The sequence below is a fragment of the Geotrypetes seraphini genome, chromosome 2 (assembly GCF_902459505.1).
Source record: "Geotrypetes seraphini chromosome 2, aGeoSer1.1, whole genome shotgun sequence".
Taxonomy (NCBI): Eukaryota; Metazoa; Chordata; class Amphibia; order Gymnophiona; family Dermophiidae; genus Geotrypetes; species Geotrypetes seraphini.
In genome coordinates this window covers 278,070,255-278,091,933 of record NC_047085.1, presented here as the reverse complement: position 1 = coordinate 278,091,933, position 21,679 = coordinate 278,070,255, and the positions used below count along the sequence as shown (strand labels likewise).

General features: G+C 45.3%; 1 protein-coding gene across 3 annotated transcripts in view; it reads left to right on the top strand.

The window, feature by feature from the left end:
- The window catches only part of ADCY2 (adenylate cyclase 2), a 1,055,565-nt gene that overhangs the window by 624,384 nt on the left and 409,502 nt on the right, over positions 1–21,679 (top strand). For all 3 annotated transcript variants that reach the window (XM_033929720.1, XM_033929718.1, XM_033929719.1), the window contains one exon: positions 11,070–11,189. In XM_033929720.1, coding sequence (XP_033785611.1) covers positions 11,070–11,189 — 120 coding nt within the window. The remainder of the gene's footprint in view (positions 1–11,069; positions 11,190–21,679) is intronic.

Here is a 21,679-nt window from a genome sequence, read left to right as displayed (position 1 = left end):
CCCTCTTGCCCCGCGATCCCAAAACCCCCCCGGGCCGAGTACATTGGGGCCAGGAGGGAGCCCAAGCCCTCATGGCCCAGCGATCTCCCTCCCCTCCCCCCCACACAATCCAGTCAGGGTGCCGCGGGCCAGGAGGGCTTGGGCCATCTCTACTGCCGCGATCATTGCTGTAGGGGGGTAGGCAGGTTAGTAGGGCTGCTGAGCTAATCGCAGCAGCCACGATCAGCTCAGCGGCCCCTTTTCGGCACTTATACCTGTTTTGACTTGGTCTAAGTCAAAGCGTATAAGTGCTGACTAGGCAACCTGTCCAATGTTTTGGTTATACCTGTTGTACATCTAGGTCGGCCCACCGCCCGCCCTTTCCCCTCCTCTAAACACCTTTTTTCTCTCTGTGTGCTTAGAGGCAGGGTAAAGCCAGCTTTGATTATGAGTACTTGGACGATCAGGCTTTTTGAACATCTAAGTTCCCATTTAGGCCACTTTTTAGACGTTTTTTTTTTTATTATGAGCCCCATATTTAACTCATGTAATGTAACATCTCTACTGAAGCTTGTGTACTGTAACACCTTTACCGAAGCTCATGTATTGTAACACCATTACTGATACTCATGCAAACCACTCTGAATTGACTCCCCAGTCATTAGTAGCGGTATAGGGAGAAGACTTCAATAGGTGGCTCAAAGCCTGGTGTCACCAAGAAGGCTTTAGGTACATAGGAGGCTAGGGAAATACATGGAAGGACAAGAAGCTATATTGAACTGATGGGCTACATATTAATACTGCAGGAAAAAGAATCCTTGCGGAGAAATTTAGACAATATGGGGCTCATAATCGAAAGAGAAAAACGTCCAAAAACCAGCCTAAGTCGGCACTTGGACGAACATTTCCCAAATATGTCCAAGTGCCGATAATAAAAACGGGTTTTGGACGTATTTCTAAATGACCTAGGCCTTCATAGTGCCGCTGAACGGGGCATTTCAGGAGTGTTGAGGGCGGGACCGGGCGGGCGGGACCGGCATAGAATTAGTCGTACAGCATGTATAACCGAAAGTTATACAGCCTAGCATCAATGGAATTTGGACGTTGTGACTTCGACCATGTAAAACATGGTCTAAGTCACAAAAACCCACCTAAAGTCACCAGATAAACACTGCAAACACATAAAACAGACCTCCACACACTACCCCAGTGATCACCAACCCCGCCCACCCCATAAAAATATTAATCACACCTTTAAATTTCACCCTCCAGACCATCATCACCTGGCCGCCTGGCATAGGAAAGTCTAGTCATCAAGCACAGAGACAGCTTAAGCCATCTTGGGGATGGGTTAGGGACCCGTGGAGAGGAGGAACCATGCCCATAAGCCCCTGTAATCACTGCATTGATACTGAAACTTGTGTACTCCCCTATACACCCCAAAATCCCTTTTGTACTGGCATATAAGTGGCTCCTGCAGCCATAAGGGCTATTGGGGTGGTAGATAAGTGGGTTGAGGGGATTCTGGAGGTGATTTGGGGGGCTCACCATGACCTATATGGGAGCTGTAGTGAGGAGAAGACATGGCACCCTTTTTGTGAAGTTCACAGCAGTGCCCTGTAAGGTACCCCACTATTTAGGTGGCATGTCTAGGTGTTCAGTCTATCACTTTACAGACCCCTCCCACGTCCAACAGGGCTTGTTCTAGGCGTTTTTGACTTGGACGAAAAGTTGGACAAAATGTGGTATAAAGATGGATGATTTAGTGACTTGGACGATCAAATCAGCAGGACGTATAGTTAGACGATTTTCAAAACAAAAATAATTTTGGATGTAATTTTCAAAACTGTGTCCTAGGCTGTTTTTTACTTTGGATGACTTGCAACTGATGAAAACGGACTTAGACATCCCTTTTGATTATGCCCTCACATTTAAACTAGAAGGTGTGGGGTGGCATATGTATGAAGAACAATTATAGAGACCACCCCCAGCAAAAGACAAGATGTGATGTTAGTAAAGATTGCTATACAAACAATATTAGCAACTCACTTCTTAGCATTACAACAGGAAGTGAAACGAAACAAAAAAACTATACAAAAAAAGGAGATTACCACTGAAAAATAGCTGGAAAGCGATGTCCACAAATAAGAACATAAGAATTGCCGCTGCTGGGTCAGACCAGTGGTCCATCGTGCCCAGCAGTCTGCTCACGTGGCGGCCCTTAGGTCAAACACCAGTGCCCTAACTGAAACTATCCTTACCTGCGTACGTTCTGGTTCATCAGGAATTTGTCTAACTTTGTCTTGAATCCCTGGAGGGTGTTTTCCCCTTTAACAGCCTCCAGAAGAGCGTTCCAGTTTTCTATCACTCTCTGGGTGAAGAAGAACTTCCTTACGTTTGTATGGAATCTATGCCCCTTTTAACTTTAGAGAGTGCCCTCTCGTTCTGTCTACCTTGGGGAGGGTGAACAACCTGTCTTTATCTATTCCCTTCATTAACTTGAATGTTTCAATCATGTCCCCTTTCAGTCTCCTCTTTTCAAGGGAGAAGAGGCCCAGTTTCTCTAATCTATCACTATGCGGCACTCCAGCCCCTTAACCATTTTAGTCACTCTTCTCTGCACCCTTTCGAGTAGTACTGTGTCCTTCTTCATGTACGGTGACCAGTGCTGGACGCAGTATTCAAGGTGAGGGTGTACCATGGCCCGGTACAGCGGCATGATAACCTCCAATCTGTTTGGGATCCCCTTCTTAATCATTCCTAGCATTCTGTTTGCCCTTTTCGCTGCCGCTGCACATTACTCAAACATTTCAATGACTTGTCGACCAGTACTCCCAAGTCTCTTTCCTGGGGGGTCTCTCCAAGTACTGCACCAGACATCCTATATTCGTGTATAAGATTTTTGTTACCGACATACATCACCTTACACTTATCCATGTTAAACCTCATTTGCCATGTCGCAGCCCATTTTTCAAGCATGTTTTTCATGTTGCAGGTCTTGGCAATCCTCCTGCATCTTCATTACTCTGAATAACTTCGTATTGTCTGCAAATTTAATCACCTCACTCATCGTACCAATTTCAAGGTTGTTTATAAATATGTTGAAGTGCACGGGTCCAGGCACTATGGCACTCCATTCGCGATGCTCTTCCAGTCCAAGTATTGTCCATTAACCCCACTCTCTGTTTCCTATTCGCCAGCCAGTTTTTAATCCATATGAGTATTTCACCCTCGGTTTCATGGCTCGCAATTTTTCGAAGTAGTCGTTTATGCAGGACTTTGTCAAACGCCTTCTGAAAATCCAGATATACAATATTGACGTGGTCGTCCTTGTCCATCTACCTGTTTACTCCCCCGAAGAAGTGCAACAAGTTTGTCAAGCAAGATCTTCCCTTGCTGAAGCCGTGCTGGCTTGTCCTTATCAGATTGTGTACATCAAGATGATCAATGATGCGGTCCTTTATCAGCACCTCTATCATCTTTCCCGGTACCGAGGTCAGATTCACCGGTCTGTAGTTTCACGGATCTCCCCTTGAACCTTTCTTGAAGATCGGTGTAACATTCGCACTTTCCAGTCTTCCGGAATCCTTCCTGATTTGATCGACAGATTGGCTATTAGTTCAAGCAGTTCAGCTATAGCCCCTGTCAGTTCCTTGATTACCCTCGGATGGATGCCATCTGGTCCTGGGGATTTATCATTTTTAAGCCTATCAATCTGCCTCCATACCTCTTCTAAACTGACCATCAACCCTGTCTTAGTTTCCTGTGTATAGCCTGTCCGCTTCCTGTGTATATCCTCTTCGGTAAATACAGACGCAAAAAATGTATTCAGTTTGTTGGTGATAGCTTTGTCCTCTTTTAGCACTCCCTTTATTCCTTGGTGATCCAACGGTCCCACAGCGCCCATCGCTGGTCATTTCCCCTTAATATATTGAAAGAACGGCTTGAAGTTTTGCCTCCTTGGTTATTTTTTCCTCGTAATCTCTTTTGGCCCTTCTTACCGCCTTATGGAACCTGCTTTGATGTTGTTTGTGCTTTTTCCAGTTTTCATCCGTTTTGGACTTCTTCCATTCCTTAATCGAAGTCTTTTGTCTCTGATCGCTTCCTTCACCGCTACAGTGATCCACACCGGTTCCTTGTTCTTTTTCCTCTTGGATCCCTTGTTGATACGTGGTATATATAGATTTTGTGCCTCGTTGATTGTGTCCATAAAAAGGGACCATGCTTGCTCTACCATTTTTACAGTGATTATCCTCTTCTTAATCTTCTTCCCCAGCATGAGTCTCATCCCTTCGTAATTCCCTTTTTGGAATCCCCAGTTCTGTGCCGTGGCCATCGTTCTGGATCGATGTTTTGCTCCTGTGTCCAGGTTGAAGCGGATCATATTTTGATCACTGCTTCCCAGCGTTCCTTCTACTTCTACACCTTGTGCCGGTCCTTGTAGTCCATTTAGAATTAAGTCCAGAATTGCATTTCCTCTCGTATTTTCCTTTACAAGTTATTCCAGGAAGCAATCGCCTACAGCATCCAGGAACTTGGTCTCTCTACTGCAGCCGGAGGTGCCTAGGTTTCAGTCTATCCCCAGATATTTGAAGTCACCCATTATAACTGCATTGCCTCCCTTGCAGTTTTGTTTAATCTCGTCCGTCATTTCTCCATTAATTTCTTCTGACTACCCTGGGGGTCGGTAGTAGATGCCGATTTTCATTTCCGTTCCATTTGTTCCTAGAATTTTGACCCATAGATACTACCTTATTTTTTATTTCCGGCGTGTTCTCTTCGGTAGACTCAGTTCCCTCTTTGACGTATAGGATAATACCCCACCTTTTTGACCTACTCTGTCTCTGTGGTATAGCTTGTATCCCGGTAGCACAGTGTCCCAGACATTTTCCTCATTCCACCATGTTTTCGTGATTCCGATGATGTCAATGTTATCTTTTTGTGCCATAGCTTCCATTCCCCCATCTTATTCCTCGCAGTCTAAGCAACAAAGTTCATGATCTGCAAGCCCTGATGTTAGAGGGAGACCTGTATATTGTTGCTATCACAGAGGCATTGTTCAGTGAATCCCATGGATGGGATGCAAACATACCAGGATATAATCTATTTAGAAAGGACAGATATAGTCAAAAGGGTGGAGGAATAGCTCCCTATGTAAAGATTGATATCCAAGAGATTGAAATGCAAAGGACTTGGGAAGAGGAAGTAGCGATATGGATCGCTCTGAAAAGAAAAGATCTAACTTCTATCTAGAACATAAGAAGTTGCCTCCGCTGAGTCAGACCAGAGGTCCATCCTGCCCAGCGGTCCGCTCCCGTGGTGGCCCATCAGGCCTAATTGCCTGAACAGTGTCCCTGACTAATTTTGTAACTGCCTCTAATCCTATCCCTATTTACCTACCTCTACTCCTATTTGTACTCCTCGATCCCTTTGTCCTCCAGGTTCCTGTCCAGACCCTCTTTGAAGCCCTGTAGCGTGCTTCTGCTTATCACATCCTCCGGTAGCGCGTTCCAAGTATCCACCACCCTCTGAGTGAAAAAGAACTTCCTGGCGTTTGTTCTAAACCTTTTCCCATTCAATTTCTCTGAGTGCCCCCTTGTACTTGTGGTTCCCCATAATTTGAAAAATCTGTCCTTGTCTACTCTTTCTATGCCCTTCATGATCTTGAAGATTTCTATCATGTCTCCTCTAAGTCTCCGCTTTTCCAGGGAGAAAAGCCCCAACTTCTTCAGTCTGTCAGTATATGAGAGGTCTTCCATACCCTTTATTAGCTTAGTTGCTCTTCTCTGGACTCTCTCAAGTACCGCCATGTCCTTCTTGAGGTACGGCGACCAGTACTGGACACAGTACTCCAGGTGCGGGCGCACCATTGCACGATACAGTAGCAGGATTACTTCCTTCGTCCTGGTCGTGATACCCTTCTTAATGATGCCCAACATTCTGTTTGCCTTCCTTGAGGCTGTGGCGCACTGCGTCGACGCCTTCAATGATGCGTCTACCATCACTCCCAGGTCTCTTTCAAGGTTACTCGCCCCTAGCAGTGATTCCCCCCATTTTATGTGCGTGTAGTCTACAGACCTCTGACTCAATCGCAGCAAATTGATAAATATCTGATTGTGGATATCCAAAAGATTGGAAAGAAAGAGGAGGTGCTGCTGTTGGAAGATTTCAACCTGCTGGATGCGAACTGGAAAGTTCCATATGCGGAATCAGAAAGAAGTATGGAGATTGTGGATACTTTTCAAGAGTCTCTGCTCAGATAAATGGTGATGGAACCCACGAGGGAAAAAGCGATATTGGATCTGGTCCTCACAAATGGAGGGAGTAAATCTAATGTACAAGTAAGTGCTCACCTGGAAAGTAGCAATCATCAAACGATTTGGTTTGCTGTAACAGCTAAAGTGGAGGGTAGCTGCACAATACTAAAAGTCCTAGATTTCAAACGTACAGATTTTAATAAAATGGGAGAGTACCTGAAGAAAGAGCTGTTAAGATGGGAGGATATAAGAAAAGTGGAAAAGCAGTTGTCTAAGCTGAAAGGAGCAATAAAAATGGCTACGGAACTTTATGTGAAGAAAATAAAGAAAACAAAGAGAAAAAGAAAACCGACATGGTTCCCCAAACTAGTGGCAGAGAAAATAAAGGCAAAAGAGTTGTCGTTCCTGAAATATTAAAAAAAACCCAAGAAGAGTGCAGAAAGGACTACCGGGTGAAACTGAAAGAAGCCAATAAGGAGATATGTCTGGTGAAAGCGCAGGCAGAAGAGCAAATGGTTAAAAATGTAAAAAAGGGAAACAATTTTTTTTAGATATATCAGTGAAAAGAGGAAGATGAAAAATGGAATTGCTAAACTAAAAGATGCTTGGAACAGATATGTGGAGAGTGATGAGGTAAAAGCAAAAGTGCTAAACAAATACAGTGGTACCTTGGTTTACGAGTGCACCGGTTTGCGAGTGTTTTGCAAGACGAGCAAAACATTCGCAAAATCGACACCTCAGAAACCGAGCATGCCCCGATTTGCAAGCAGCGCCCCCCGCGATCCGGCACCCTCCCCCTGCGATCCGGCACCCTCCCCCCTGCGATCTGTCACCCTCCCCCCCCCCCCCCCCCGCGATTGGGCAACCCCCCCCCCCCGCCACTTCTTACTGTCATCTGGGCCTGGGCACGGCACCGGCATGTTCTGTGCTTTGGTGCCGGTGCCCGAAGATCGGCCTCCTCTTCTTGCTGGGCCTTGAGCATCTGCGCATGCTCAAGGCCTGCGAGTTCACGCTCTCTCCGAGATTGAAGTGTGAGATTGAAGTTCAGGAGAGTGGATGGTGGGTAGGAGAGAATGATGTGACTTTGTAGTGAATTTAATGGTGATCTTGCGAACCTTGTCATGGAAGTAATCAGCCATAGTCTGGGGAGAGAGAAAAGGAGGGGTCGGGAGTGGGGGCGCTTTGAGAAGGAAGTTAAGCATGGCAAAGAGACAACGGGGTTTGGAAGAAAGGGAGTTAGTTAGTTGGATGTAATAGTCTTGCTTGATCTGCATAAGTGCAGAATTAAAGGAGGTCAGCATAAATTTAAAGTGAAGAAAGTCAGCAACTGTGCAAGATTTGAGCCAAAGCCGCTCAGCACAGCGGGAAAAAGAACATAAGTAACGGACACTGGGAGTAAGCCAAGGTTGAGGTTTGGTACACCTGACAGAGTGAGGAACAGGGAGAGCAAGGGTGTCCAGAGCAGAGGAGAAAGTAGTTGTACGACGAGATAGCCTCGTGGATGGACTTGGATAACATAGTGGAGGCAAGGAAAGATGAAACAGTGGTTAAGAGCATGGAAGGATCGTGGGATTGAAGATTGTGATAGCAATGGGCACATGCGCAGAATAGATGAAAAAAAAAAAAAAACCCTCCACCCGACAGCAGGACAGATGCTCACTCTCTCCCGCCGCCAAGTAACATACACCCCCTCGGAAGCAGGAGAGATGCCCACTCTCTCCTACTGTCAAGCAAGATCCCCCCAACAGCAGGGGAAGAGATGCCCACTCTCTCAAGCTGCCAAGCAACCCCCCCCCCACAGTGTGCCCACTCCTATTGGATGGGCCTTAACCTGGACCAATAAGAGCTTCAGGCCCCTCCCCAGCTACCCCTCCCTAGGTTGTTTAAGGCTCCTCCCTAGTGCAACCCAGGATGCACCAGGGAGGGGGAAGGCCATTTTGAAGGCGTATTGCAGGCCAGCTAGCCAAAGGGAGTAGGCATCCTTCCAGCCAGTCATCTAGGTGGGGAGAGAGTGGGGATCATCGGCGGCACGAGGGGGGCTGTGTAGCGGTGGGAGAGAGTGGACATCTCTCCCACTGCTGGGGGGGCGGGATTGCTTGGTGGTGGGAGAGAGTGGGTATCTCCTGTTGCCAAAGGGTGTCCCCAACGGTGAAATGGAGTAGGCATCTCCTGCTGCCATGGGGTGGGGGCACATTGCTTGACAGCAGGAGGGAGTGGGCATCTCCCCCGTTGTAGGGGAGGGTTATTAGTGTAGGATGATTGTGCAACGCGGCAGGAGAGAGTGGGCATCTTTCCTGCCGAACTTCATTTTGTGGATTTTTTTATTATTATTTTAATTTGCATTGTGGTGGTGGGTGGGGGCTTAGCAGTGTTGGGTGATTTTGCGATGCGGCAGGACAGAGTAGGCATCTCTCATGATGATCTTCAATTTGCTTTTGTTTTTTTATTATTATTATTTAATTTTGGGGGGGAGGGTCTGAGCTGTCAAACTTTACTTTCCTGTCAGTGCCTGAGCCAATCAGCTCAGGCACCCTTTTTGTGAAGTTCACAGCAGTGCCCTATAAGGTACCCCACTACTCTGGTGCAATGTTTGGGTGTCCAGTCCATCACTTTGCTGACCCCACCACGTCCAAAAGGTCTTTTTCTAGGCATTTTTGACTTGGACAAATTTTTGGATGAAAATGGGGTATAAAGATGGATGACTTAGCGGTTTGGATGATCAGACGGCTGGACGTACAGTTAGACGATTTTTGGAAAAAAAAATATGGAAAAAAAAAATGGATCTTTTCCCATGTCCGACTTTGGGCGACTAGTGACTTAGGCCCAAAACTGACTTAGACGTATCTTTTGATTATGCCCCTTCACATGTATAGTCCTCGATGGAGACTGTCCCAATTGAAGTTAGTAGTTGGGTTGAGAATTTTTCAGCACTCCTTCATACATTGGGCTGTTTTTGGACTACTTTTTTAAGGTAATTGGGCAGGATTATAAAAAAGTATCTAGTAACACTCATAGTCTTCATGGTAGCTTCTGATATTATGGTATTTTTAACAAACCAGAGATAAAGTCTGAGGAGTAGCCTAATGGTTAGTGGAGTAGAATATAAACCAAGTGACAAGTTCAAATCCTACATTAATTCTTTTAATTTATTTTTTATTGTGAGCCTTCCAGAAATAGAAAAATACTTATATGTACCTAAATAAAGAAGCCATCTTCAAGCCTGAAAGCTTTTGAAGTGCTGTACTGTACATTCAGATACTATAGGTGTTTTTCTGTTCTTGGAGGTCTCATAATTACAAAAACAAACAGTTAAAGTGGGATTTGAACCTGGGTCCCTTGGTTTGCAGTCCACGGCACTAATCACCCCTCTGCTCTTAATGGACATCTATGTAGCTATTTTCTAAGAATGCTGCCATTCAGATGTCCCTTGTTTTCCCCTATTTATTATTTAGGTGTCCTAGTTTGTAAAATGGCTGTTCATGCTGGACATCTCCAGCACATGGACATCCATCTCACATATTTTTGAACTGAAAATCTCACTGGCGAAGGACGTAAGAAGACTTGAAGCGGTCCAGAGGAGGGTGACGAAAATTATAGGAGGCTTGCGCCAGAAGACGTATGAGGAGAGACTGAAAGCCCTAAATATTTATACCCCAGAGGAAAGGAGAGACAGGGGAGATATGATTCAGACATTCAAATACTTGAAGGGTATTAACATAGAACAAAATCTTTTTCAGAGAAAGGAAAATGGTAAAACCAGAGGACATAATTTTGAGGTAGAGGGGTGGTAGATTCAAAGGCAATGTTAGGAAATTCTACTTTACGGAGAGGGTGGTGGATGCCTGGAATGCGCTCCTGAGAGAGGTGGTGGAGAGTAAAACTGTGACTGAGTTCAAAGAAGCGTGAGATGAACACAGAGGTTCTAGAATCAGAAAATAATATTAAAAATTGAACTAAGGCCAATACTGGGCAGACTTGCACGGTCTGTGTCTGTGTATGGCCGTTTGGTCGGGGATGGGCTGGGGAGGGATTCAGTGGCTAGGAGGGTGTAGATGGGCTGGAGTAGGTTTTAACAGAGATTTCGGCAGTAGGAACCCAAGCACAGTACCGGGTAGAGCTTTGGATTCTTGCCCAGAAATAGCTTTGAAGAAAAAATAAAAAAATTTAAATTGAATCAGGTTGGGCAGACAGGATGGACCATTCGGGTCTTTATCTGCCATCATCTACTATGTTACTATGAGATGGGCATCCGTTTGGTATGTTCTGATGTGGAGATCCCAGCTGATAAAAATGGAATAGATCTTAAGAGAATATAAAAAACATTCCACATTAATAGCTTGCCATTCATTAACCCAAAGTTTTAAAAATACCAGACTCCTAGTGATCTGCTTTGTTTTACATTTTCCCATAAAACAATTTTTGCTTGTACTGTCGCTTTAATATTCAACTTAGTTCAAAGTGACTCACAGAGTAATAAAACCATGAAACACATCTCCCTTAATGAATCTTAAGTAATATCACTAGTGTCATTGTAAAGTGCAGGCAAAATAACAGCCACTTCCATGCTTCTCTGTAATTTTCTTGTTTTTACTGTTTTTTTGAATTATACTTCAATCTTACTTTCTTCTAGAATGTTTTTAGTTTGGCAGCTATCTAGTCTAACAATGGGATTAGGCTGTCAATCATTTGTTCTTGCTGAAGCTTAACATACAAGAGTCCTAGCTGTGATGGAATAGGGTGGAAAAATGCCAGCTCTGAAGCCAAAATATTTTGAAAATATGATTCTAAATAAACCCTCGCTGTTTTATGACAGTTCTTTCTGTTTTATTCTAGTTTTTTCTAGATGATACCGTGATAGTCATTTTCCCTATCAACAGCACTTCAAACTTAAGTTTACCTGACTCAAGCAATGAAAAGCACTTGTTTATACAAAACAACTACTTTTTCTTACCAGTAAGTCCATTTGATATGCTTTTTGTTATATTTCATAGTAAGTTTGACAAAAACATTGTGAGCTGAATGATATGCTATGAGTTCCCTGCTACAGGACTCAGAGTTTATGTACATTGTAGATATTTTAAAAATCTGGAATAAATGTAATGAAAAGTTAAATATATAAATTTGCTAGCTGTCTCAGTTGGTTCTCATTGAGTAGAATCTATCTTGGTTTTTACCATATTACATTTGCTGTGTACTAAGGACATTAACATCAGTAAGGAACCCAATGATGTCCTTTTATAAGTATCTAAAGCACTCGTCAAATTCTTCCTATATTTTAATAATGCTATGACACCTTTTTACTAAAGTGTGCAGTACTAAAGTTTTGGTTTTATTATACTATATATTAGATGCAAAAATTAATGCATTGAAAGTGCAAACTCTATAGAGCTCATAATCCAAAAACTAAAATGTCCAAAAAACTGCCTAAGTTGGCACTTGGAAGTCCTACTCACCGGGATGTCCCAAGTGCCGATTTTAGGAACCGGTTTCCTGGACGTCCAGAGATAATGCACGGATGGAACCATTGTGTGTGGACAGAGCTGTGGGAGCAGGTATATTGGGAATCATATATATTCTGATGCTGCCTGAAGCCCACCCCTTGAAGATGGCACGGTTGTGGTTTGAAGACCTTTAGGTACCTTTCTGTATGTGGGAGTCATGCTAACTGTTGGCCAGCTGAGTGGTGTTTGGGTTGGCAGTGTAGGTCTTTACTGAGAAAGAATGTTTGGGGGTGCATGTGGAGGGGAGGAACACATATGAATATAGGTGGAGTTCTGTGGGGTAGGAGGAGGAAGAGAGAGTGGTTTTATGGGAAACCCTGTGCTGAAAATATGTTCTAGGCTGCTGGTTTTGGGCTTTCAGGTATGTCTTGCTGACTGTGATGTATGCAGTGAGTATGGTTTAGGGAGTGTAAGGGGTTGTCAGTTTGAGGGGACAGGGATATAGTGACTGCCCTCTCACTGTACTGTCCTTCATTCCTTTACCTTCTGTCAGTTAATTGTATGACGTAGTGATTTTGGCTGAGGTGCTGTAGTGCCAAGGTTTGGAGGTTCAATACCCATTATTGGAGTTTGTGGTGCCTGTGTTTCTTCGTACCCCCCCCCCTCCCCAGCAGTAGCTGTGTGTGGGAGAATGCATCCTTTAGAACTGATGGGTACCTTCCCCTCTCCCCCAATCCTTCCCATGTCATTTCATTGTTTGAGGTCCTGGAGCTTGCAGGTGCAGAGAAGAGGTAAGTGCATCACATCTAGGACATCATGGGAGACCATGGAGGCTGTAGGGTCACTAGGGTGAAGGTACTTATGTTGAGCTCTGAGCTAGTACTGGTTGAAGCCTGGGTTCTCCCTTCATACCCGCATTTATCAACACCTCATTGATTCTAGATCCCTGTGGACACCAAAGTGCCTGTAAGGCACAAGTTGGTGGAGAATGGGGTCAGATGATGGGCCATCTTGGCTTCTCATACATGATTATTACTGTGCAATGTTTCACATATGGCCTTAGACAAATAGTAACAGGCTACTTGCAGGGAGGGTTGGAAGGGCTAGTGGGTGCTAACATCATTGGGGCCCCTCATATTAGGAGGCCATAGGTGTTATGTGGGCCCCCTGACAGCTCCTGAGACCCTAAGGAGCACAGGCTGCCTGTGTCTAGGGCTTAGATAGTGGAGGCCACTGGCTGATACCTCTGGAGGGTGCTCCTAATAACTTGCCAGGCCCTCAAAGAGAAACTGTGGGGGATGTGGCTCCTCTCATTATATTCAAAGAGGTGCCTTGTGTAATGAAGGCACAGCTCCACCAGAGCCTCCGTCTCCCTGAACTGTGAGGACTTTCATAAGAGGAGACTGAACTCTGAGGACTTTCTTAAGAAATCAGACTTCACAGGTGACCCTTGAGAGGAGGAATGCTGGCCTAGTGCTTAACCCTCAGTAAGCCTGATTCTAAGAGAGAGGATGTAGAGGATCAGCATTAAAGATAGTTTCTGGCAGGACCACCCCTAGCTCATTTCTTTACAAATAGCAACCTGTGAACTACTATGTGCCTCTGGAACAGGGCATTACTTTGGTAGGATTTTTTTTCCCAGGTATAAGTTCTTCTGCACCACAGTATGGCTGGGAAACATTGTATCACCAAAGCTGCTGCTCAGGTTACAACTTCTGTCTCTGTGAAGACATAAAATGTTACTCAGGCAGAGGGAGTAGTTCCATGTACAAGCTGTCTTCAGCTTGAATCCCTCATGAAGGAAGTAAAAGAACTGAGAGGAGGTGGCAAGATTCAGAAGCATCCATGAGAATGAGATGTACATCGATGAAATGGTTCGTGAGGTGTCAAAGATTTCCAGTATTGGGGAAGAGGGGGCTGTACTGAGGGAAGACAGCTGGTCTCAGATTATGGAACGCTGCAAGATTGGTACTGTGACTACCCCACCCTTGAAGTGAAGAACTGGTATGCTGTCCTGGATGTGGAGGAGATGAGAGCATCCCAAGGAGAGGAAGAACCCGAGCTTGAAATCCCAAAAAGTACTGGATCCGTAACCACTAGGAGGCGTAAGGTAGTGGTAGTTGACGATTCCCTTCTGAAAGGTACAGAAGCGTCCATCTGCAGACCAGACATGATGATATGAGAGGTATGCTGTCTGCCTGGAGCCAAAATCCAAGATGTTACGGAGAGCTTGCCTGATTACTACTGTCCTATGCTGCTCATCCATATTGGCACTAATGATATTGCTAAGTACCCTTGCGAATGTGTCAAAAGTGACTTTGTGGCTCTGGGAAAGAAGTTGCAGCAGACAGGTGCGCAGGTGGTATTCTTGTCCATCCTCCATGTCGAGGGTAAAGGCCAGGGTAGAGAAGCTCGCATCCTAGAGATGAATGCTTGGCTACCTGGATGGTGTCATTGAAAGCATTATGGCTTCCTGGACCATGGGATGATCTTCCAAGGGCTGCTGAGCAGGGATAATATGCATCTATCAAGGAAAGCTGGCTAATCTACTAAAGAGGGCTTTAAACTAGCAGTGATGAGGCAGGGTGATCAAAACTCCCGGGTGAGTATAAACCCTTCAGGTAAGTAAATCACTTAATACCTCTACACGGATGGAAAAAGGGGGCAATGTCTGGAAAGCAGTTTATACAAACAAGCTTTAATTCAAGCAAAAAAAAAAAAAAAAATTATACAAAAAAAATTATACAAAATGCATTAACCAAACCAAACACTTAGGACCCCTATTTTCTATTCTTAAATCCCTCTCATCTAATAATAATCAAGAAAATAAAAACACCTCTGACTTTCCATCCGCACAAGACCTAGGCCTCTACTTAAATGACAAAATTAAAAAATTATGACTACAATTTTCAAATGGACTATCAAAAAATACATCTGACCCAAATACAACTACGAATATACCTACAAGTAAATTCTCGACTCTTAAGATTCCAAAACTACATGAAATTAAACAATATATACAGAATATGAATATCAAAGGTACCAATCTGGAAACTACATTCCCCCACCCTTTTCTCCTAAAATGTCACTTTAACATCTTTGGACAATACATTCACTGTATGACTAAAAAAAGTTTAAAGACAGGAACACTGCCAGATTACTGGAAATCAGCCTAAAATCAAGGACCCTAAAATCAAGGACCCCAAAGCCCTTGTATCAGAATGCTCCAATTACCGTACAATATCAAATCTCCCTTTCATAGTAAAACTGACCGAAAAAATAGTATTTAATCAGCTTAATGACTTCATAGAAAAAAATAAACGTTCTGCACCCGAATCAAACAGGGTTTAGGAAACAATTCTTACATTAATAGTACTCACCAAAGAAAAACCACACTATTGATTTCACTTGATCTCTCAGCCACCTTCGACACCATTGACCACCAACTTTTAATCAGCAGATTGACCTCCATAGGACTAACAGATACTGCTCTGGATTGGTTTATCTCCTTTTTCTCTAACCATTCTTCTAAAGTACACATTAATCAAATTAACTCAGAACTGTTCAAATCAGACTAGGGCATACCCCACAAGGATGTATTCTCTCCACTCTTCTCTTTAATATTTTCACTTCCCCCTTCTTACAATAGTGCAATCAATCGGTTTCACAGTATTCAGCTATGCAGATGATATTCAACTTCTACATCCCATAAAGCTGAATGACCCCCAAGACATTCTGAATATAAACAACAAATTAGAACAGATTTCACAATGGCTTACCACACATATGCTATTCCTAAACCCTTCCAAATCAAATGGAATGATCTTGTCAGCCACCAAAAACAAAACCCCAATTTTCCCCATCCTCTTAAAATCTATCCCACTAATAGTACAAAGATCCTCGGTGTTATCATCGATGACTAATTATCCTTTCACCAACATATAAGCACAGTAATCAGGAGATGTTTCTATAAACTTAGAATGATTCGATCTGTTATGAACTTACTTGAAACCTCATCTTTTAATATCTTATTGCACTCCTTGGTAATATCGCAACTCGATTACTGTAACTCCCTATATCAAGGAATCACCCAAAAAGAAATAAAAAGACTACAGAATATCAAAATACTGCAAATACTTCAAAATACTGCAAAATAATGCAAAAAAAAAATTTGATCATGTTACCCCTCTTATAAAATCTCACTGGCTTCCGATCACTCATCGCATTACTTATAAAATATTATTACTTACCTACAAAACCAAAATAACACACAGACCTGGATTTATAGACAGACTGCTTATTCCACACTGTCCAAGTAGAACACTATGATCCAGTAACCAGCATGTTCTGGAAATTCCATCCCCACGACACAACCAGAAAGTTTATTTTTCCATAACAGCACCCACAGCATGGAACTCTTTACCTCCACCTGTTCGGGAAGAACTACCTTTAGATAAATTTAAAGCCAATCTAAAAACCTTTATCTTTAAGGATGCTTATGACAAGTAGATATTAGACCTTTAAGGACGCCTATGACAAATAGATACAAGACCTTAGGCAGAAAGAACAGCATCTCCCCCCTCCTCATGTACTGACCATTTATGTACCCCTTTCCTATCACAGATTGTACTTCTCCCCTTATCATTATGGTTCTATATGTCATTAACATCTCTTGGTTTTAATGTCATCCCCTTGTTTTTAATAGATATCACATTGTAAATTGCTCAGACAGTTTTTTAAGTGGTATATCAAATTTTAAATGAAACTTGAAAACGTGAATACTAATGCTTGAAGTATGGGAAACAAGATTCTGGATCTAGAAGCTGTGATGGAAGAAGAGGAGTTGGATATAGTGGCGATCACAGAGACATGGTTCACAGAGAACCATGACTGGGATGTAGTTATATCAAGCTATAATCTGTTCAGAAAGGCAGGGTGGGAAGAAAAGGAGGGGGAGTAGCGTTATATGTTAAAGAACATATTAAAGCCACATAATTGCAGGATCTACAGGGCAAGGAAGAGGCACTGTGCATCAATTTGGAAAGAGGGAATGGTGAATATATTTACATTGATGTGATATACAAGCCTCCTTCACAGACAGAAGAAGTAGATAGAGATTTAATAGTAGACATTCCAAATATATCTAAAAAACGGGAAATCTTGCTAATAGGTGATTTTAACATGCTGGATGTTGGGGTATCCCTATTGTGGGGTCTTCTAGAAGTAGGGAGATTCTGGATTCTCTACAAGAAGAACTGCTCCAGCAGTTGGTAATTGAACCCACACGAGATGGGGTCATGCTGGACTTAGAGAAAGTGTTTCTGATGTTACAGTGGGTTATCATCTGGCATCCAGTGATCACTGCATGGTACGGTTTAATATTAAGATGGGTATAGAGAGGGCTTATTCAAAAGCAGAGGTTCTAGACTTTTAAAAAACTAACTTTGTTTGGATGGGGGTTTACATCAAGGAATTATTGTCTGGATGGGAACATCTGGAAGGAGTGGAAATGCGGTGGGCAAAACTGAAAGGAGTGATTGTAAGGGCGACAAACCTTTTTGTGAGGCAAGTAAGTAAAAGTAAGAGGAAAAGAAGGCCGCTTTGGTTCTCAAAAGTAGTAACTGAGAAGGTAAGGAATAAGAGGTTAGCTTTCATAAACTACAAAAGATCGCAGAAAGAGAAAGACAGGCAAAAATATCTGGAAAAGTTAAGAGAGGCTGGTCGTGTAGTCAGGAAAGCAAAGATGCAAATGGAAAAAAAAATAGCTGGCATGGTAAAATGGGGAGAAAATATATTTTTTAGATATATTAGTGATGGGAAGAAGTGCAAAAGTGGCATTGTGAGACTCAAAGGGGAAGGGGAGGAATATGTAGAAGCTGATAAAGAAAAGACCGAATCGCTTAAATATTTCTGTTCTCTGTTCACGGCTGAAGCACCGGGAGCGGGACCACAGAAGACAAACATGAATAGGGATGGTTGAGTAATAGACCCTAATCAATTTTCAGAGGGTTGTGTTCGTGAGGAGCTAGCTAAAATAAAGGTAGACAAGGCAATTGGGCCGGATGGTTTACATCCTAGGGTGCTGAAGGAACCTAGGCAAGTTCTGGTAGCTCCGCTGACGGACCTTTTGAATGAGTCTCTAGAGTGACTGGAGTGGTACTGGAGGACTAGAGAAGGGCAGATGTGGTCTCTCTCCACAAAAGTGGAAGTAAGGAAGAAGTAGGAAATTGCAGGGCGGTAAGTCTAACTTGTGTGGTAAGCAAATTAATGGAAACACTTTTAAAACAGAGAATGGTTAAGTTTCTGGAATCCTATGGCTTACAGGACCAGAGACAACATGGATTTACTAGAGTTATGTCTTATCAGACAAATCTGATCAATTTCTTTGACTGGGTGACCAGAGAATTGGATAGAGGATGCGCTAGATGCAGTGGCGTACCAAGGGAGGGGAGGGAGGGGCGGTCCGCCCCGGGTGCCAGCCCTGAGGGGGTGCTCCCGGCCTTGCCGTTCAGTCCCCCCCACCCCCGAAGGACCGCTCGCCCCACTGACCTTCCTGCACCACCTGTGAAGCAGCCCGCAGCAGGATCGCGACGTCAGCGATCCCTGAACTGCTTGGGCGCTGCTTCCTGCGCCGCGGTCCCGCCCCTCCTCTGACGTCAGAGGAGGGGCGGGACCGAGGCGCAGGAAGCAGCGCCTAAGCAGCGCAGGGATCGCTGACGTCGCGATCCTGCTGCGGCTGCTTCATAGGTGGTGCAGGAAGGTCAGTGGGGCGAGCGGTCCTTCAGGGGTGGTGGGGGGGACTGAACGGCAAAGCCGGAAGCATAGGTAGTGCTGCTTCATAGGTGGTGCGGGGAGGCCAGGGGGGCGAGCGGTCCTTCGGAGTGGGGCGGGTGGGCAGGCAGGCAGGCTTTCAAGGGGGAGGGGGGTGACAGGCAGGCAGGCAGGCCTTCATGGGGGGACAGGCCTTCAAGGGGGGGACAGGCAGGCCTTCAAGGAGGGAGGCAGGCCTTCATGGGGGGGACAGGCCTTCGGGGGGGGTGCAGACCTTCAAGGGGGAGGGACAGGCCTTCAAGGGGGGGCAGGCAGGCCTTCAAGAGGGGGCAGGCAGGCCTTCAAGGGGGGGACAGGCAGGCAGGCCTTCAAGGGGGGGACAGGCCTACAAGGGGGGGGACAGGCCTACAAGGGGGTGGGACAGGCCTTCAAGGGGGGAGCAGGCCTTCGGGGGGGTGCAGGCCTTCGGGGGGGTGAGACCTTCAAGGGGGTGCAGGCCTTCAAGGGGGGGGGACAGGCCTTCAGGGGGGTGCAGGCCTTCGGGGGGTGCAGACCTTCAAGGGGGTGCAGGCCTTCAAGGGGGGGACAGGCTTTCAAGGGGGGGACAGGCAGGCAGGCCTACAAGGGGGGACAGGCCTACCAGGGGGAGACAGACCTACAAGGGGGTTGGATAGGCCTTCAAGGGGGGGACAGGCCTTCGGAGGGGTGCAGGCCTTCGGGGGGTGCAGACCTTCAAGGGGGGACAGGCCTTCAAGGGGGGGGGACAGGCAGGCAGGCCTTCAAGGGGGGTGCAGGCCTTCAAGGGGGGACAGGCAGACCTTTAAGGGGGGCAGGCCTTTGGGGGACCCTGGTTTAGAAGTACACGGAGGGAAGGGGGTGTTCAAAGAGACGTGCATATGCCAAACTTTGGGGGGGAGGAAGAAATAATGGGTCTGAAAATAGAGGAGAGGGAGAGAGATGATGGACCATGGGATTTAGGGAGGGAAGGAACAGAAAGGGAGAGAAATTGGACACAAAGGATGGTGTGGAGGGATAGAGATACTGGATAGGAGGGTAATTGGGAAAAGAAAGGGGGGAGATGGTGGACTCTGGGGTGGTGGGGAAGGAGGGAGAGATGCCGGATGAAAGGGTAGTTAAGAAAAGGTGGATCTGTGGAGGGAAATGAAAAAAAGGAAAGATACCAGACTTCCTGGGGAGGGAAGGGAAATGGGAAGGGAGGACAGAGTTGGCAGATGGATGGTTAGCATGCAGAAAGAAGAAAGGAGGAGACCCTGGCAAGCAAGTTATCAGAAGTAAACCAGAGCCTTGGACCAACAAGATTTGAAATATAACCAGACAACAAAAGGTAGAAAAATTAATTTTATTTTCTGTTTTGTGATTATAATATGTCAGATTTGAAATGTGTATCCTGCCAGAGCTGGTGTTGGACTGCAAACGTGAGCTAGGATTTAACAGAGATAGGAAAAGTCCTTTTTGTTTCTTTATTTTATTTACACCACAGCACCAGTGTGGTTAGGAGAAGCCAAAGGGGGTGAAAAAGCTATAAAACCCACCAGGAGTTTTGAAAAAAATCACCCAACTGGGCAGGAAAATCGAATTGAAAAACCAATTCAATAGGCTGAATCGAATCGAAATTTTTTTTCCTGAATCTGGCAGCATTAGTTTGCGCTACTGTCTTAGACTTTAGGACCTGGGATTGGGGAGAGATGGCATCCTCAGTACTTTATAATGCAAGTGAATCGAGGATTTGGTCAGACTTTTGAAGGGTCTGCAGAAAAAAAATATTGTATAGGCCGGGGACATGAGACAGCAGGAAATGGGAACTTTTCTTCCTTCTATTTTTGTGAATGGAAAGGCTGAGGATGTCAGAGAGTTCAGTTAAAATATGTGCTTTATAAGAAAATATAATAATGTGTTTTATAAAGTTTATAGCATAGCTGGCCTACCCAGTGAGGTGTTCCTAGTGGTGGTGGTGGCAGCGTGTCAATGTGTTGAGAGGAAGAGGTGGTCTGGGAAATTCTGCTGAGCAAACTCCGGGCCCATTTCCACCCCCCAGTTAGTCCACTCCACTCAACTGGTTCACACACTGAGTGGGTCTTTGGGTGTTGTTTTGGGATCTCTTCCAGTGGTTGATCAGTATCTCCTTCTGGTCCAAGGAAGGAAAGCACAGTTACTTACCGTAACAGGTGTTATCCAGGGACAGCAGGCAGATATTCTTTACGCATGGGTGACGTCACCGACGGAGCCCTCGGTACGGACCTTTTTAACTAGAAAGTTCTAGTTGGCCGCACCGCGCGTGCGCGAGAGCCTTCCCGCCCGACGGAGGAGTGCGTGGTCCCCAGTTAAGATAAGCCAGCTAAGAAGCCAACCCGGGGAGGAGGGTGGGACGTAAGAATATCTGCCTGCTGTCCCTGGATAACACCTGTTACGGTAAGTAACTGTGCTTTATCCCAGGACAAGCAGGCAGCATATTCTTTACGCATGGGTGACCTCCAAGCTAACAGAGAGGGAGGAGGGATGGTTGGCCATTAGGAAAATAAATTCTGTAGTACAGATTGGCCAAAGTGCCCATCCCGTCTGGAGAATGCATCCAGGCAGTAGTGAGTAGTGAACGTGTGAACTGAGGACCAGGTGGCGGCCTTGCAGATTTCCTCAATGGGTGTGGAACGGAGGAAAGCAACAGAAGCAGCCATAGCTCTAACCCTGTGGGCCATGACAGCACCTTCTAGCGACAGACCGGCCCGAGCATAACAGAACGCGATGCAGGCCGCAAGCCAGTTGGACAGCGTCCGTTTAGAGACAGGGCGACCTAGACGATTAGAATTGAAGGTCAGGAAGAGCTGAGGGGACAAGCGGTGAGCCCTTGTACGATCAAGATAGTAGGCAAGGGCATGCTTGCAATCCAGAGTGTGTAACGCCTGTTCCCCAGGATGTGAATGAGGTTTCGGGAAAAAGACAGGCAACACAATGGACTGGTTGAGGTGAAAAGCCGAGACCACTTTGGGAAGGAACTTAGGGTGGGTACGCAGAACCACCTTGTCATGGTGAAAAACAGTGAACGGTGGATCGGCAACCAGTGCATGTAGCTCACTAACCCTCCTGGCAGAGGTGATGGCAATGAGTAAAAGCACCTTTCATGTGAGAAGTTTGAGCGAGGTTGTGGCAAGAGGCTCAAAGGGGGGTTTCATGAGGGCTGATAAAACCACATTCAGGTCCCAGACGACAGGAGGA